This window comes from Balaenoptera acutorostrata, chromosome 10 (genome assembly GCF_949987535.1).
Source record: "Balaenoptera acutorostrata chromosome 10, mBalAcu1.1, whole genome shotgun sequence".
NCBI lineage: Eukaryota > Metazoa > Chordata > Mammalia > Artiodactyla > Balaenopteridae > Balaenoptera > Balaenoptera acutorostrata.
In genome coordinates, this window is record NC_080073.1 from 69,411,542 (window position 1) to 69,431,068 (window position 19,527).

Here is a 19,527-nt window from a genome sequence, read left to right on the forward strand (position 1 = left end):
CATGGGGAAGGCCTGGGGAACAGAACCTTGTTTGGCCATTCCATCACCATTTCCAAAATATGTAGAGTGATAAGGATGAACAGTTAAGCTATAATCCCCTTTTCAATCAAGAAACTACCCAATTAAGAAAACAAACACCACAACACATTTTGCCTCTGGGCCTGTGAGGACATGCAGGTATATCTCTTCCAAGTTCAGGGAATGGTTCAGGTCTCTCAGCACATCCACTTGGTTAATCTACAGGGGCTTCCCCCTCACTCAGACATGCTAATCGACATCACTTACTTCTTTCTTTGGTACTGCTTTTTTAAAGGTAGGTTTGACTTTTTAAAGTCAAACCTACTCTTGGATGGGAGAAGTCTACTAGAGATCCAAAAACCTAAAATGATATGACAACTTGAATATCAGCCCTGCAATACTACTTGAAATGGTTCAGAGATCCAAATGGCTGTTAGAACCTCATACAATATTTAAAATCAAACTACAGCAGTGATTTCAACCATCAATGGCATTTTATTTTGGAAGCTCTATGTATTCCATAGGTATTAACTTCCTTTCTCTCACCGCCCCCTCCCTAAAAAAATCAGAAAGATTAAAAAAATATATATAAAATCTCTTATCTAGTTTCTCTAAAGTCTTAGGTTAAAAAACTTAAGTGGTGCTTCTGCTTTATGAGGATACTGCTTTTTAAGGAGAATCCATAGTCTTTCCGTATGCTCACTATAGATTTCTACTCCTTCTTGGGGAAAAAATGGTCAGTGCTTCTGCTTCTTTTTAATAAATTCATTTCTTGATTATTACACATTATCATTCCCCACTTGGCACATTCTTAGAAACTTGATTGTTGGATGCATTTTTCACTTGGCAAAAATTCAATGTGGCTTTGCGTGGGATGTCTAAGTGTCGGAAACAGCAGTGTTGATGTTCTGGTTTTGAGAGGGAAAATATAGAGAGAGATGCATACAATCCCTGGAAGAACAAAAGCAAGAGACTGAAATAGGGGGCGCACACAGTTAAGAAGGCTGATAGACACTACTTGGTTTTGAATTCTATGGCTGTCAGCCACCAAAGACTGCAGTGTAGCCCAGAATATAAATTTCTGCAAGAAGAGGCTCGTTAGGCACTGTGAAATGACGGAGTTGGCTTCATTTCATTCCAAGTGTATAGAGCAGATACACACAAGAAGGAGCAGTATGGGTCATCTGCAGTGAGCAGTAACCTGTGAACAATTACGCATGGGCATTTCTGCAAATGCTCTGTCAACACAGGCACTGGGGAAGAGAAAAGAAGCATCCCATTAAAATACACTTCCATCTCTAACTCACCCAAGACCCCAGGCCTCCTCAGCGCCTCAGATTTGCAAGACCAAAATGCAGTTTAGAGTTACGTGTCATTCTAGGTCACCTGGAAACTGGTTCACTGGGGCCATCTCAGAAGACCTGGGTGTGCCCAAGAGCGCAGCAAGTCTACCCAGAAGGGTATGCCTTAATGATCTTCACATCGTCCACAGGACGGTCCTGGGAGTTTGTTTCCACCATTCCTACTCGATTCACCATTCCTATACCCTGGCACACACGGCCAAAAATGGTGTGTTTGCCGTCAAGCCACTGGGTGGGAGCCAGGGTCACAAAGAACTGGCTGCCGTTGGTGTCTGGCCCGGCATTGGCCATTGCGAGAATTCCAGCCCCTGGCGGGAAAAAGGAAGAGAGGAAAGAGTATGAATAACCCCCATAGCTCCAGCCTGGATCTGCAACACCAGCCTAGGGATAAAAAGAAGCCAGACCAACCACCCGACCAGACAAACCTCCCCTCAGGGCAGGCTCTCTGCCCTCGCACAAGGGCTGACATCTGCACTACCCGATGGCCTCATCTTCCTTGTCTTCACCTACTCCCTAGCCTCTATCCATGATGATCCCTGCTAAGCTCTGGACCATGTTCTCAGTTCCCCTCAAAAATTCAGGAAGGTCTCCTGCTTCTTTGAGGAAGCTTATAACAGCAACATTCAACAAGTAGTTAGAATCAAGATCACTCAGTTCGGCACTCTGAATCGCTCGGGACTCCTGAGGCCGCTTTCTCTAATCTGCCAGAGCTCTTTGTGGCTCTGCAGCTGGGCAGCTACATGGCACCCGGCCACGGTGTCAGGCATTCACCTTGAATCACAGCCAAAAGAGTGAGCTTTTAAAATCCACACCCTCTTCGTACCCAGTCCAGCCAGGTCATATACCTACCTGTGAATTTCAAGTCTGGATGAAGTTCATCTTCAAACTGCTTGCCATAGATAGATGCACCACCTCGACCTGCCAGTTAGAAGACAGGAAACCAATCAGCCCACATTCTACCTCACACCAAGAACTACAGTCCAGGGTCAAATGACTTTTGGAGTACAGGAAAGGAAAATCAGTGAGCATGCCTAGCACCGTGCTAAGGACACTGCAACTACACAGCCCAGCAGCAGAATCAAGCACTGGCACAGCACATTCAAATCACTGGTTTCATTTAGGTAAGACGTTTCTTTTCAAAATAACACTGAGTGCTTTTTTCCTGCTTATGAAAGTAATACATTTTCACTGTCAAAATGTAGAAAACATAGATCATTATCAAAGGAACATTAAAGTCCCCTGTAATCTAACCATCTACAAATAACCACCATTCATGGTTTGATGTGTTAAGAGGTTTCCTAAATTTTTACATTTTTATGGGTACTTTAGACAGGAGTGCTCCAAGCCCTAACCCTATGCCCATCACAGACATTGCTAATCAATCAGCATTCTTCCCTGCTGAGCTTAGACTGGCCTCTGAATCCTTACCAACCCAGGAATCCAGGCAGCCATTTTTAATGGATCAGAGATGGCGTAAGAATTGAAACCTATTTGTCACCCTTAACCTAGATGAAGGAAAATAAAATTCATTTAAGTCAAAGATAACTAGCTTAAGGAGAAACAAGGACAGTGCTGAGTGGCAATGTGGCAGAAAAGAATAACATTACAGTAGGGAGAATTCATTGGGAGGAGAAGCAGTGTGCTGTAAGGAGAATATGAAGAAACATGGCACTGGGAATGATTTGCTAGCAACATCACAGGTTATTCATATATCCACAAGAGTCCATACCCTTGCTGTTCTGGGCACCCAGGTTTTGTTGTTAGAGAAAAATGATACGTTAAATAAGATTTTTCCATAGGAAAAAATGTCCTAATAGGAGATAACTCTCTTAATCAATTATTTAGTCAACCATATGTCTTGTTGAACTACTTTGGTTTCTCCAAGTTGACCAGTCAAGACAAAACAGCCTGAAACAAAGTGAACAGCAGATTTATCAGCTTACTCTGCTTGCCTGGCAGCCAGGAAACAGGCCAGAGGCAAGGAGCTCACTTCCTTTTACAGCCTGCTGTGAAAGTAGCATGTTAAAGCACCATGTCCACCCCCAGAGGCCCCTGGGCCCTGCTAAGGTGTTTCCATGGTAAAAAATCCTTTGCTGTGTCTTTTAGGATGCTCCACCACAGGGAGCCTGTCACAGCCCCCGGTTCAGGAAGAAAACACTGTTCTCATGCAAACAGGAATGGGGGTGAATGTTAACAGAGTTGGGGAAACCTCCCACCTGGCCCAGGCTACCCATGCTTCTGGAAAATTACTGAACTACCAAACTATGTAAAAATTCATTCCAAAAATTCCAACATGCCAATATACCTCCAAACAGCAATTATATAACCAGTATGTTCCCTCTGACTACGGAGTCAAGGTTCCTGCTTGAGCTTGGGGTGGGGGTTGGTTAGTAGAAGTGCTAGGGCTGAAGATGAGAGAGGAGAAAGAGGGCTATGGGGACAAACTAAGGTCAAGCCCTACCTCCAGGGCTTGAATGAGCATGAAGAGGATGAAGTTCAGCAGTGCACTGTCTGTCCACAGGCTGAGCCTTGGAAGTGTGATCTCTGCAAGCCAAGGACTGCCAGAACCTCAGGGCCCCACTCTCAAGGAACTGAAACCGAACATATGAATGGCACCACAAACAGGATAGGCCAGTCAAGAGTCACAGATAAAGCCTGGGGGTTTAAGCAATCAGAAGGAGATGAGAGGAAAGGGCATGGAAGCCCCACTTCACTCACTAGGCATAGTTTGACCAATTGCAAGTAGTTTGGGCCTCGAAGGCACCATTTAATCATAATATGTTATCTTTTCATAACCTAATTCAACTCAGTAGGGTTTGCAGCAAATTGTCAGAAAGACAAATAATTCCAATCAAAACATTCCTTTGGGCATGCAGAATAGTGGAGAAATGGACAGGGAGTGATTAAAGAGTTCTCCGGTGCAGAGCAGGCAACAGATGTCAATGATCACATATAAAGCCAAAAATTAGGAAGCTCTGTGGTAAAAACGTGCTGTGTGCCTCCTCTAGTACAGATACAAGGGAGACAGGCACAGGCCTGTTTTCCAAACTCTGTGCCCTCAAAGTTCTTCCACTCTTCTGTCCTCTCCTTTAAACATTTATTCAATGTATTTAATATTTCAGACATAAAAAGATACAAAGAATAATATGACAAACAACTGTGCAGCCTCCCCTCAAGAAATAAAGTGTGGCCAATCCAGTCGAAGACCCCAGGCACACACACCCTGTTTCCCTACCCCAACTCCACCACTCCCCCAAGAGCTAACAACTGCTGTGAAGGATCTCATTTTCCTCTCAGGTCACCACTACTCTTTCTGACCAGGAGTTTGTCATTTCCGTGCATTTTCTTTTCTACTACACATTGTATGCATCCCTAAACAAATGTACTGCTGTTTGCATGTTTTTAGGTTTATATAAATGGTATTATACTCTACATATTCTTCTGCAGTTAGCTTTTTTTGGGTCACCACTGTAAGTGATATTCATCCATTTTGTTCCATGCAGCTCTCTGTAGCATTCGTTCCACTGAACGATTACAACACAATCTTTTCTCATGGTGATGGATAGTTAGGATCTTTCCAATGTTTTTGCTATCATAAACCATGCTGCAATAACCATTCCTATACTGTCTCCCAAACACAAGTGCAGGAGCTCTCAGGGACTATACCTCATGGGGGATATGCAGGCTGACAGTGTATCAGCATTTCACCAGTACTAGATTTCCCCAACTATCTTGCCAGAAGTGGCCCCAATGTGCGCCCCACCCACAGTGCTCTCACTCTCACCCTTACTGCTCGAGGTCCTTTTGCCAGGCTTTTTCTAACGTTTGTCGGTCTGAAAGGTGTCAGATCTCTTGTGGTGTTTTAAACTGCGTTTCCCTGAAGCTGTGCGTAATTTCCTGTTTACTGGCTATTTAGCTTCCCTCCTCTGTCAACAGTCACATTTCTACCGAGTGGTTTCACATTTTAAAATTTATATATGTTTTATTAGTAGGATTATTCTAGATACTAATCCTTTGTCAGTTAATGCTTTTGCAAATACTTTTTTCCAGTTTACTTTTTTCACTCTTTTAATGGGATCTTCTCATGCAAAGAATTTTTTGCAGTTGAAATTCCTTAATCTTTTTCTGTATGATCTGTGCTTTCTGTTTCTTTAAAACACAAAAACAAAAAACCTGTCATATCCCCAAGACTGCTCTGATGTGCTTCTTCCTTCTGCTCACTGACTGTAGAAACCTCTCAAGGTGAACTAGAGTGGCATCTAAGACATGGAGAGTGGTCTCTTACACAAAGATTACCATACTTGGTGCTACCTGTGCCTACCACTCCCATGCCACAGCTGATGGAATCACGGATTAATATCCAGCCCTAAAGCAGCCACAGGTCAGCCAGTTAGCCATTAGGAGGCCCACGTGAAAGCTCTGCCTGGGGCATTCGACACAAGAAGGCAACTAACCAAACCAATCAAAGCCTCTCTTCCAGCAAGAGAGCCTCTAACAGATACCGCAGATGTCCTCTGAGCATTTCCAACCCCTTCTCCATGGCCTGCCTCAACCTCAGAGACAAAAAAGGCAGGTACTGACCAGTCCCGTTTGCAGCTAGGGGTAGCCAGATGACCCAGTTCTGACTTACTGACATAAACAGAAGACATTGAGTAGAGCTTCTAGGAAAGCTATAGCTTTCCTGATTAAAAAAGGACAACACACTCCTGTCTTTCACCCATAGCTCTTTCCTCACCTTCCTTCTTTGAAAGCAGAGGTGATGTCAGGAGCAGCAGCAGCCACCTGGCAACCATAAGACAAGTTTGAGATCAAAGGCCAACACACTGAGAATGGTGGAGTGGAAGGACACAGCAAGCCTGGGTCCCTGACAACTCTGCTGGGCAGATGAACCAATGCCTGCAACTGCTTACCTCCAGACATTTTGTTATGTGAGAAAAACAAAAGCTCTCTTTGTTTAAGCCTCTGTGGTTTTCTGTTACTTGCAGCCAGAAGCATCCCAAATTGATACAATCACTTTGTTAGTAACAGTAGGAAGGGGGAACTGACTAGTGGAGCTACTATTGGATTACCAGGGCAAATGCCAGATACCAGATCTAACACAGCAAACAATACTACAGTTCTCCAAGAAGCTTTAGCTCTTAAGATAGAGTCCTCTCTTCCTCACTTGCCTTTGGGGTCAGAGAGATCTGGATTTCGGTTCCCACTCCACCACTTACTAGCTGTGTAACCTTAAGCAATATACTTACCCTCTCTAAGCCCCAGTTTCCTTGTCCAAAAAATAGGAATAGTAGTAGTACTTATGTCTCAAAGGACTGTTATGAGAATTAAGTAAGACAATGCATGGAAACCATGTAGTATATAACATGAAGCAAACACAGTAGAATCAGTGATGATGAACCTCCTTTAACTGAGATAATCTGAGCATTTTCTGCAAGAGACGACTGTAGGTTGTGACCAACAGTCCACCTTGGGAGGTGGTCTGCCCAAGTTTACGCCAGTTCCTCTGTCTTCAAACCTCCACCATTCCCCCTCTGCTCCTTGCTCTTTGTGGATAACTCTGTTTCTTATTTCACTGAGAAAAAGGAAGAGAACTTTCACAGGTTCTCATCACCAAATCCACTTTCCTTCCTATATCTCTACCCGTTTACCTTGCTTCATCCATTATTAATACACTGTATAAATAAATTGTTCAAATGACTATCCCACCACCACATACTAATCAATCCCATTCACCTTTAAGGAACTTTGCAGCTACAATTTTCCCTTCTCCTGTATCAGTTTTTCTTTCTGATAGATCATTCCTATCAGCATAAAAACATGGTATTACTATTTCACATTTTGGAAAAACGACAACACTGTCTTCCAAGTATCTCCCCATTTCTCTGCATCAATTTCCAGAAAAACCCCACCCCACTTCTTCTCCAGCCTCTTGAATGCTCTCCATTCAGATGTTTGCCCTCACCATTCCCTGAAACTGCTCTTGTCAAGGTCATCGGTACCACCACGTTGTCATTAAATCCACTGGTCAATCCTCAGGCCTCACCCTGCCTGACCCAACAGCAGCATCGGACAGTTGATGTCACCTTCCTTGAAATCCCACCTTACTGGCAGCTCTTCATTTTCCTCTACTGGCTCCTTCTCCACATCCCTCTCTCCTTTCACAGATGTTAGACCTGCACTGATATGTGAAGACTTCTCCTTCCAACACTTGCTCCCTCCCCCCTTTACCTTTCACAAGTGTTACCCCATTAAATCTCTTGAATTTCTCACTCTGTCTTGGCATGTGCTTCCCAGAGGACCAGAACCAACAGAAACCCTATCACCATAGTGCAAACTATAAGCTTTAGCTTTGACAACAATGAAAGCTTCTAATTCATCTCCCTGCTTCTGGCCTTGCCTCCTGCTTTCCACACCAGTCTATTCTGCATGTGGAAGTCAGGGGATCCTTTTAAAACAAGTCTCATCATGGCAGTCCTCTGCTCAAAATCCTCCAGTGACATTTCATCACACTTCAGACAAAGTCCAAAGTCTTCATCACAACTTACAAACTTTCCATGATCTGGTTCTCTGATACCTCCTGCCACTCTCCCCCTCACTCACCTGCTCCAGCCACAGTGGCCTCTGTGCTGTTTCTTGCAGAGCACACTCTGGTTCTAAGACCTCTGACTGCCGTTCCCTCTGGATTGTCCTTGTCCCTGACATTCTCATGGTTCATTACTTTATTTTATCCAGAGCTCTGCTCAAATGCCTTCTTATGAGAGAGGTCTTCCCTAATCACACTATCCAAAGTAGCACCTCCCTCATTATCCCAGTGGTTCTCAACCAGGGGTGACTCTGCCCCCTGGGGACACTGAACAACACGTGGAGACATTTTTGGCTGTCACACTGAGGACTTCTACTGGCATCTAGGGAGTAGAGGTCAGGGATGCAGCTAAACATTCTACAATACACAGGACGGCCCCCACGACAAAGAATTATCCAGCTTAAAATGCCAGTACTGCCAAGGCTGAGAATCCCTGCTCTATCCCCTTGTACATCATTTTTTCCATATCATTTGTCATGCACAACCTGACAGTGTATTACGTACTTATTTGTTCACTGTCTCTCCCACCAGAATGAGCGTTCCATGAGGGCTTTCTTATTCATTATTGTATCCCCAGCTCTTACAATAATGCCTGGAGTCCAACAGACATTTGTTAAATGAATTAACAACCAAAATAAACAATAAACACCCATACTTTTTTGAGCTCCTATTTTGTGTTGAACCTGTGCTAACCATTTTATAAACATCTGCTCGTTTACTACTCACAACAACCCTCATGAGGTACATATAACCACACTCCCCATTTATATATAAGAAGGCTCAGCAAGGTCACATAAGTTGTCTAACATAACACTTAGTAAGTGTTCGTGTGAAGCCAAGATTCAACCCCAAGCCCAGCGGGCTCCAAGACCCTCTGTTCACCCCCACACTACACTACCTTGCCGTATATCACGGCTGGATTAAATGTCCTCACACATTTTTCTTATCAAGAGTCCAATATGGTCCCCGAATGATGCTAATTCAAATCTGAACTCCCGTCTGGGAGTCTCCATGAACTGGCCCAATCTTAACCCCCATGCTGTCTCCTACTACTCTGTGCACTCTGCCCCAAACTGCTCCTCCCTTACTCTCCCCTAAGCATGCAGTTCGGGGGTCTCAGAAATCACATTTTATGCATCTGTCCTGGGCGTGGAGAGGTGGCTGGGTCACGTCACAGAGCCAGTCCAGCATGAGACGTGACACCTGGGGTGGTGGGTTCTCCTTCACACCTTACATGTGTGTCACTTGTGCCTCCATTCTGTATTCACTCTTCTTCCTAAATCTATCAATAAAATGCCCTTCCCTGTCCTCTCAAAAGTTAAAATCCTGCATTTCCTTCAAGGCCCACCTCAAAATATTACTCCATCCCATTCTAACCCCATTCCACTGTACTTTTTCTCTCATTATGAATTATCCCAACAAATGTTCTATACATAATCCATAGCATACCACCATGCATTTGCATATTTATCATATTATTACTTTCTAGTTGTTTCTTATAATGAATACACTGTCTTCTTGGCAGGGCAGGGTTCTCTGCAAGGAAGAGAAAAATGCCTTGGCTTCTAATGCTTAAATACTCCTCACAGGCCTTAGAATAGTACAGGATACCCCACAGACTCTTAGCAAATATTCATCAAATGAATAAAATTAACAAGAGCTTGCTGTTCAACACGTGAAATTTCAGGTGTTCCTGGAGCTACTAAGAGGTGAGACGAAATCAGAGTGAGGGTGACACACAGCATCATCAGCACGTAATTAATCACTGTAATCACGGCAGCTGGTGAGCACCGTGAGGCTACATGCAGAGCTGGAAACATGAAAGGAAGAGCTTGATAGGATGCCATGTCTTACAGGGAGAGGAGAAAGAGAAGAAGTTAGTAGAAAACAGAGGAAAGACATTCAGAAGGCTAAGAGAGGAGCCAGCATAGAGTTATTACAATAAAGGAAAGTTAAAAGAAGAAAAATGGTTTAAAATGAAGCAAGAGGTCAAAGACATCTGAATTGAGAAAACATCTGGCAAAGGTGTATCAGAAAGACCCTGGAGGACTTCCCTGGTGGCACAGTGGTTAAGAATCCGCCTGCCAATGCAGGGGACACGGGTTCGATCCCTTGTCTGGGAAGATCCCACATGCCGCGGAGCAACTAAGCCCATGTGCCACAACTACTGAGCCCGCACGCCTAGAGCCCGTGCTCCACAACAGGAGAAGCCACCACAGTGAGAAGCCCACACACCACAATGAAGAGTAGCCCCTGCTCGCCGCAACTAGAAAAGCCTGCATGCAGCAACGAAGACCCAATGCAGCCAAAAATAAATTAATTAATTAAAAAAAAAAGAAAGACCATGGAAAGTATAGTTCCAGAGGAGCCGGACTGAGGGACAGAAAGGATACATCGGGGATAGAAAAGCTACATTGACCTGCTGAAGAGCCCAGAATGCCACATGCTGGTCATCTGAGATGTTCAGCAAAAATTATGTTACCTAGTTAGCCAGCAGTCCATACTAATGACCCAGGAGGGCCTAACTCCTGTTTGCCCTCCACCATAAGCCTGCCAAAAGGCTTAGCTCAACCACTCACTGTACTTGAGGCTGGACGCAATTATTTGGAAATCTTTTGAGTGACTCAATTTCATTAAAATTACATCATGGAAATGTGACATTATGAAGGATTGCGAACTAATTACAGAAATACAGGGAAGCTCTGACAAGAGCACTCACATCTGAGTCACTTCCAATTCTTGTACACTAATCAAGAACTCTCAGTTCACTGGTGTTATGAATTAAAATTTTATCTCATAACAACAAGAAAGAGGAAGAAGATAGGAAAGAAGTACAACAAAGTGTTGACAGGACATTTTCAGATAAAGAAAGTGGACTGAAGCAGAATTAGACTTAGCCTTCCCCAATAACTGATGAGGCAAACACAAAAAATTCAATTGTTTTCAAAGCCAAAAATTCATCAGCAACAACCAAATAAGAAAAGGGAGACAAACTTATTCCAAAGATTCTGAAAAGAGTCAGTCAGGGAAAGAAATAAGAGATTCTTCTGCCTGTACTCCTGAAAAGTAGTAATCAGGAAAGGAGGAGTGTCACCCAGAGAATTCTCACAAATACCCTCCAATTTTGAGAAGCCAACAAGGGGAGTGGGTGAACAGCCCTGAAGAAGTTAAGGAGAAGCCCTTGAAGACAGAAGCCCACACACCACAGGCGCTCAGGAGTGGCAGGTCAGGGTAATAGCAACGACCACCTTAGTTAGGTGGAGGAACACAGGGCCATGACAGGGATCAGGACATGCTACTCCAAAATAAGGCACCCTGGCATAATGAGTATTTCAAATTGAAGGAATGTGAGAAACGGCAGGTGCAGGAAGGACTTTCTGACATTCCCCTGAAGTGGGTCATAAGACTCTCAAGTGAGAGGTCCCCTCCGTATACCTGGAGGAAAGGAACATCCCTACTTTCATGAAAGAGGGACACCCAAGAGGAATCTGAACGAACAAGCCTTGCTAAGTCTCCCCTAGTTTACTACACTGAGCTTATACTCATACCCCTTTTGTCCACTCACATTTTCCCACAACTTTCCACTCTTTATCAAACCTAGCCTAAAAACGCTCAAGGTAACCCCTTCTTCAGGTCTTCATTTCCCTATAAAGGAAATGTCATGCAGAACTTATATTAAATAAATTTGTATGCTTTTCTCTCGCTAATATGTCTTCTGTTATAGAAACCCAGCTGAAAACGAAAAAAGGTATGAGGCTCTTTTTCCTCTGCTACAGCTATACTCAGGGGCTACCCAGGGTCTGGGGTGGGGGTAGAGGGACACCACCGGCATGGAGTCTCGGAAGACAGAACAGAAGTCAGCCCTCCCACAGGGGCTCACTCAGCATGAGCTGAGCCGGTGTTCTCTCCCACACCCTCAGCAGGCTAGAATAAAATGGAAAGAAAGCAACCTAGCACTTGGGATGGGGAAGATGACTGGTCCCACAAAGGTAGGGAGAGTGACAAAGAGAATCCACTTAGTCCCACAAAGGTAGGGAGAGTGGCAAAGAGAATCCACTTACACTGTACCCAAGCAAATAAAAGGTAAGGTCAATGCAGCTTCCGACGTTAAGCGTGGATTTGACAACAAGAAATGGCACGGAGACTATGCAAACATACACAACAAATGGAAGGAGAGAAAGAAGGGAGAAGATATAATCCAAGAAGGGCTTCTCCATGGTTGTCTCAGCTACAGATGCTTCAACAAAAATAAGAATCCAAGAAAACAAGAGCTCAAAGACAAGATAACAAATCAACAGAATAAGGTGAAAAGATTGCAGAGCTGAGGAAACAGACTGAGAGCCAAATGACACCAAGACAGCACTAATAAATAAATTAGAGCAGTAAAGAACAGAATAGACAGGGCTCAAAACTGAATAAGGCAGAGTAAAGGTCTGAGATTATTTCAGTGGATGCAGGAAAAAATCGAAAAACATCACCTCACTTACTCAGGAGAAATGTGACAGATATGGAAGGCAAAGGCAATGAAATAAAGAATAACTAGTTTCCTGAAACAGAAAATCTGGTAAGTGTAACAGAGAAAATATTCAGAAATACAAATAAAAAAATTTCCCTGAACTGAAGGAAGGAGTAAATCCAGCCTCAGTATTCTCCAAAGCCATGTTCAAAACCAGAAGGCAATGGAGCAGAATTGTCTAAAAAGATCTGAGAGAATTAGTCTGGCCCAAGAATAGTAAATAAGTCATGATCTTTTTCAACTATAAGCGTAACTGGCAGAAATTCTCAAACATGATTGAGTTTGAAAATATAACACCCTCCAGCCCTTGCAATAAAAACCACTCAACAGGGCTTCCCTGGTGGCGCAGTGGTTGGGAGTCTGCCTGCCAATGCAGGGGACATGGGTTCGAGCCCTGGTCTGGGAGGATCCCGCATGCCGCAGGGCGGCTGGGCCTGTGAGCCACAATTGCTGAGCCTGCACGTCTGGAGCCTGTGCTCTGCAACAGGAGAGGCCGTGATGGTGAGAGGCCCGCGCGCCGTGATGGGGGGTGGCCCCCACTTGCCACGGCTGGAGAGGGCCCTCGCACAGAAGCGAGGACCCAACACAGCCATAAATAAATAAATAAATAAAATTTTAAAAAAAAATCTAAAAAAAAAAACCCACTCAACAATATATTCTGCCTTCTACCACTTGTGAATAGAAAAGCCTAGTGGTGAGCACTGAACCCTCTGAAATGTAGAATCCACACTGTAACTGAGGGACTCACGGGTGCAGAATGGAAAATGCTGTAAACTCTGATAAGGAAAAATAAAACTAACAACAAAAAAGTGGGAGCAAGGGAGGGAGGACAGGTGTGAGATAACAGAAAAAAAGATGTATCTATATATACATATATATATAGAGAGAGAGAGAGAGAGAGAGAGAGACATATAGATGCCCCTGGTTCCTGGCACAGAGCCTCTAAAACCCTTGTAAATTCCTAAGTGGTAAGAACACTAGGAGCGTCTCTTGTTCTAATATTTGGTCTTTGACCCTATCCCTGACACAGGGCTCCTGAAACCCTTATAAATTCCTAAGTGATTAGAGCACTAGGACCATCTTTTGTTCTAATGAGGTGACTCTGGGTGGAATCCTGGATGGGGGCTCGTCACCAGAAAGACCAAGTCATGATTAGAAGCTTGGAATTTTCAGTGCCTGCCCCACCCCCTTCTCCAGAGAGGGAAGGAGGGGAGAAAGGCTAGAAATGGAGCTAATAATTGATCATGCCTACATGAGGAAGCCTCCATAAAATCCCAATAGCACAGAGTTTATAGAGTTTCAAAGCAGACGAACATATCCACCCTGGGAGGGTGATGCACCCCAACTCAATGGGGATAGAATTTCCCATTCTCAGCACCTTCCCAGACCTCACCTGAAGCATCTCTGTTCATCTGTATCCCTTACAATATCCTTTAATAAACTGGTAAATGTAAGTAAGCACTTAGGTTTCCCTGAGTTCTCGGACCTGCTCTAGCAAATTAATCAAACACAGCTGGTGTCACAGGGAGCTGCTTGTTGTGGGGAAAAATTCCATACATTTGGTGACCAGAAGTGTCAGTGAAGTGTTCTGTGCGAGCATATGAAAGTAAAGGAAAAACCCAGGAGGGAAGAACTGAGTTTTTCCCAACACAGGAAGCAAGTAAAACTAAGTTTTTCCTAAACAATAAGAATGGGTAGAAATTTAAGTACTAATTGCCTCATCTTTCATAGCAGGAAGTCAATTTTTCTGTTAAGTACATACAAAATTAAATAAAATACTTTTTGTTTTAAAAACAATAGCATGCATGACATAGCCTATTCTCTTGAAATTATTTCCATCTAGCTAGTTATCCATCCTTTTAACTAGGTATCTGAAAAGAAAGATGTCTAGAATAATGGCCACCAAAAGTTAATGTTTGTCATTTCTGAGAGGTGGGACATTGGGGGAATAGCTAATGGTGGTTAGGAATCTTTAGGAGGTAAACTTATGAGTGATTTTTTTTTTCTTTTCTTTTCTTCTTTGGCCACGCCGCACAGCTTGCGGGATTTTAGCTCCCCAACCAGGGAGTCCTAACCACTGGACCATCAGGAAATTCCCTCTTATGAGTGATTTTTTTGTTCTTTTTTTCTACTTTCCTCTATATTCTATATTTTGAAATGTGTCCATATATATTGAAAAAATAGAATGCCTCTTCGTCATAAAGGATAAATAAAGGACAACTGAGAATGACAAGGAAGAAAAAGACTGAGAAAAAACTGCCACAGAGAGAACCAAGCTTATTTAAAGGCAAAAGAGCAGGAATAGGAATTAGCAGAGAGAAAATGCAGACTGGGAAGCAAGGGCCCTTGAAACTTATAAATGTTGGCATCTACCAATTTCACTAATAAATCCCAACTAAACGATGATAACTCCCAAATTCATACCTACATCTCAAACCTTTCCATGAACTCCACACTCATATCCCATTAATCAACATTTCCACTCTCTTTCCAATCTCTTTCTCTCACACGCCTGTCCTTCCCGGCTTCCAACCTCAGCAAATCCCACTGGCTCCATTTCTATCAAAATGTAACCTGAATCCAGTCACTTCTCACCACCTTCTCTACTATCAGGCTAGTCCAACCACATATATCTAGACTGGATGACTACAGCAGCTTTCTAACTGGCTCCCAGCTCTCACTCTTGCCCCACATCATCTAGTCTCCAAACAGCAGTCAGAGTGATCTTTTTTTTTTGGCTGTGCCACACAGCATGTGGGATCTTAGTTCCCTGACGACCAGCGATTGAACCCGTGCCCCCTGCAGTGGAAGCACAGACCCCTAACCACTGGACCGCCAGGGAATTCCCAGAGTGATCTTTTTAAAGAATAAGTCAGATCATGTCACTCCTTTGCTCAAAACCTTCTAATGGCTCCCATCTTATTCAGAATAAAACCCAAAGTCTCTACTATGCCCTACAAGGTCCTACATGATCTCCTATGTAGGCTCCTGCCTCACAGCCTCTGGGTCTACTCTTCCCTCCATGGGAATGTTCTTCTCTCAGTCACAAGGTTCATTCCTTCACTTCCTTCAGATCTCTGTTCCAATCACATCTTTCAGACAGAACTTCCCTGACCTTTCTACTAAAGTCCCATCCCCACATCCTTTTCCTGCTTTATTGAGAGCAGGAAGTTTGGGTTTTCTTTTTTTTCGTCTAGGCACAGCCATATCCCAGAGCTCATAAAAATATATGACACAAGGCAGGTGCTCAGTATTTGTTAAATGAATGAATCAATCTAAGAACTCACTATTTTCTTTTCCTCAAAACACTGCAAATGTCCTTCTTTACTCCTGATTATCCAGACTACTCTATGCAGTACTATAATTCAGGCAAACATTATTTGCTCTTAGAAAGCAATACACAGAAGTTATGAGAAACTCTATAAAGTCCGGGAGTCAAGATTGGTTTCTGGTCAATTCCACTTGTGTGTGTTTGGGGAAGGGGGTGTGCTAGCAAGGGCAGGAGTAGTCACCAGAATCAACTAACCTAGTCCCTGGTATGTGGAAGAGAGCCCTGACTACCTTCTACCCAGTTATAACAGGATGAGGCTTCAGAAACTAACGTTGACTTAACTGTACCTGTCCCTGTTGGGTCACCTCCCTGGATCATAAAGTCTTTGATGATTCTGTGGAATTTGGTGCCATTGTAGTAACCTCGACGAGCCAATTCAGCAAAGTTCTTACAAGTCTTTGGAGCATGCTTCCAGTATAGCTCCAGCACGATGATCCCCATGCTGCAGGGGGAGAGGACAGTAGAGCTCCAGTCAAGAACAAGGTCACAGCAGACAGAAACATTATGGGACTGCTCCATGACTTCCTTTTCAAGCTTATAAATCATGAAATTATGATAAATATCAGATTTCATGCTCAGCATAGGAAAACAACACAATGCAAATAACATAAACACAGATACCTCCTTTGAGTAAAACATGCAGGGGCTTCTGGTACTTCTTTTAAGCAAAATGACCATGGACAACTAAAAATTCTAACACCTTGTACACAAGAAATCACTATACCAATATAACCAATATAACCAACCCCTGAATTAGGGGAAAAAAATCTTACACTTAATTTGTAATTTTTTTTAAGTTGGACATTAAAATATTGGGAATTCAAATTTATTTATACATACATAAGTTTCTGGGTGGGGGTGGAAAGTGGGTAAATGGGAGACAGGAAGGTTTTCAGTGAATATCTTTTTTAAGCTTTTGTATTTTTTTTTTTTTTTAAACTTTGGGTTTATTTATTTATTTATTTATTTATTTATTTATTTATTTATTTTTGGCTGTGTTAGGTCTTCGTTTCTGTGCGAGGGCTTTCTCTAGTTGCGGCAAGTGGGGGCCGCTCTTCATCGCGGTGCGCGGGCCTCTCATTATCGCGGCCTCTCTTGTTGCGGAGCACAGGTTCCAGAAGCGCAGGCTCAGTAATTGTGGCTCACGGGCCCAATTGCTCCGCGGCATGCGGGATCCTCCCAGGCCAGGGCTCGAACCCGTGTCCCCTGCATTGGCAGGCAGACTCTCAACCACTGCGCCACCAGGGAAGCCCTAAGCTTTTGTATTTTTGAGCTATGTAAATTACTACCTATTCATTAAAAAATTTAATGGGAAAAAAAAAAGGTACAGTTTGTGTGTATTTAGGAAGGGTACAACAAAGGCAAAATCTGATTACTTCAAAGCTTCACACCTGCCCAATGTGATGAGTACTTTTCCCCTTGAAGTAGTGCTAAGGAAAAGGAAGAAGTAAGACTTAGGACAGGTGCCTTCCCCTCCATTTCATCACTCACCTAGACTTTAAGCTCCAAGAATGTGTGAGCTGAGTCAACTCTGTATAGCCTGAATACCCAGTGCCAAGCACAGTGTAAGCACTCTATTAACAAATGTAGTATGTGCTAGAACATAGTTTTCTAAAAGCCTTTCTACTGGCAATTCATTCTTCACACTCCTAACATTCAACACGGATTAACAACTACTCTGTGCAAGATACAGTTCTAAGTGCTTTTCCTCTCACGGAGCAACATTCTGGTGGATGTTTGTAAAATACAGGGAATAACTTTTTGGAATGGCAACCAGAAAATACCTATACAAATTTGAAATGTGCATACCTTTTGACAGCAATTTCAACTTCTAAGTTTCTAGTCTATGGAGAAACTTACAAAAATGCTTAAGGATACAATATGTGCAAGGATGTTTATGCCAGTATTTGTCCTAACAAAAAAAAATATGAGAAGCAATTTAAGTCTTCAAAGACGGAATGACTAAAATATGAAATATCCACACTACGGAAGGCTGCATGTACTAGTGTGCGAAAGAAAAGCAAATTACAGAAAAAATATATATATACAATATGGTCATACAATCTTATTATTGTTTAAAAATAGAACATAAAAGAGATGCCTATGTGTACAGAGAAAAAGATCTGGATGGTCATCCAACAAACTATTAATGGTGTTTTTACAGAGAGGAGTGGCTTTCACTTCTTATTCTATACACTTCTACAACTGCTTGGATTTAAATTTTGATTTATGCTGTAATTAAAAAAACTAACAGGTGAGTTCAGAAATAACATACTTTCAAGTTGAGGCCAGAAAAAGTAGAATTTTCTCATTAAGAAGGTGGGGGAAATGGCCAAGGGGCAAGAGCAGCATCTGAGAGAACTGTGCTCTGATGGAAAAGCAGCATGGGCAAGAATAGAAAGATGGAAAGACGATGGCTGGACCTTGGCTGCTGGTGTGAAAACAGCAGATGTAGGGAGAGAGGTAGGCAAAGGCCAGGATGAAGGTCAGACTACAAAATTTCAATTTTATACTGTTGTAGTAGTAAGAAGTTACTTAAGGTTATTTGTCCTACTTTGGAAAGATCACTTCTAACTTTTTCCAAGGAAGCAATGGAATGAATGGGGCTAAAGAACCTAGCACATAAGGCAGACAGACCAGGCTCCAAATGAGGTTCCCCTACTTACTAGCTACATGGGTTTAATCAAGCCATTTACTCTGTAAATTTTGACATTTCTCCTGCTAAAACTGGAGAGAAGCTGGAATTGTACCTACATGATCTGAGTTGCTAAGAGGATTAAACTAAATGCGATGCTACACATCAGGGGCATGGCACTAGCTGTTTGGTGCTCAATATTACCACTCTTTGATAGGAGAGAATAAATGTGCTTCTTCCTGTGTTCTCCTAAAACTCTATTTATACAACTGTGCTACTTACAACCTTAATATTTACAAATCTGTCTCCTTCACTATACTGTAAGCTTCTAAAGGCAAGGCTGTGTTTTATCCACCTCTGACCCTCAGATCCTACGTCCCCGGCCTGTAGATTCAATACACGTTAGTTGAATGAAAGGATGAACGAACGGAGGGGTGAGAGGAAGGCAATCGGGCCTCTGTCGCTAAAGTCTCAGCGCGAGTCGGTGCGGAGCTCGGACGCGGGCAGTGGCGGTCCCCACTCAGCCCTCAGGCTGCCGCCACGACCGCGGCTCCACGAGGAGGTCGGCCTCCCGAAGGAGCGCGCCGGGAATCCAGCCCCGCGGCTAAGCCTGGGCTCCGCGTCGCCTCCGCCAGCGCAGCCCCAGAGGCCGGGCCCTCACCTGGTCTCCAAGTATACGTTGGGCGGCTGCCAGGAGTCTGGAGGGATCGCCGCCATAGCGAAGCTGGCGGAAACCTCCCGTAGCAATTGCTACTTCCGGCGATTCGCCTGGGACCCGATTCGCCGGGGACCCGCCGCCGCTGCACACACTTCCGGTTCCCGCCATTCAACTCTAGCGATGCTAAAATTTGGGGGCTTGAGACAAGGAAGGGGAAGGACCCCCACCTCCAAGGACGAGAATCTGGGGTGCAAGGCGAAAGCAAGCTGTCCGTAAGGACGGAGAAAAGTGCGAGCTCTATAAAAGGTGGTCTCCAAGTGGAGAGATACCGCGCCACTCTCCGGACGCTCTGATTGTCTTTTAGGCGGGGAAGGCGTGACCAACCAGCAAATCTGCACTTCTATTGGCGTTAAATCCTAACCTTT

The 19,527-nt window shown here is 43.6% G+C and overlaps 1 protein-coding gene across 1 annotated transcript; it reads right to left on the reverse strand.

Moving 5' to 3' along the window:
- Positions 1-490: 490 nt before the first annotated feature.
- On the reverse strand, positions 491-19,265 carry PPIL1 (peptidylprolyl isomerase like 1). Its single transcript, XM_007197954.3, has 4 exons — positions 19,106-19,265; positions 16,097-16,251; positions 2,229-2,297; positions 491-1,687 (listed from the first exon to the last, which is right to left on the reverse strand). The coding sequence occupies exons 1-4, from the start codon at positions 19,159-19,161 to the stop codon at positions 1,467-1,469; spliced, it is 501 nt and encodes a 166-aa protein (XP_007198016.1). The 5' UTR covers positions 19,162-19,265; the 3' UTR covers positions 491-1,466.
- Between the last annotated feature and the right edge of the window lie 262 nt (positions 19,266-19,527).

What these genes read in the sequence shown, in the direction of transcription:
- PPIL1 (XM_007197954.3), bottom strand. Translation starts at nt 19,161, where the DNA reads ATGGCGGCGATCCCTCCAGACTCCTGGCAGCCGCCCAACGTATACTTG. An exon ending in AACGTATACTTGGAGACCAG is followed by an intron (nt 16,252 to 19,105) that starts GTGAGGGCCCGG and finishes CTCCCCCTGCAG; the next exon opens with CATGGGGATCATCGTGCTGG. An exon ending in TCCAGACTTGAAATTCACAG is followed by an intron (nt 1,688 to 2,228) that starts GTAGGTATATGA and finishes TTTTCCCGCCAG; the next exon opens with GGGCTGGAATTCTCGCAATG.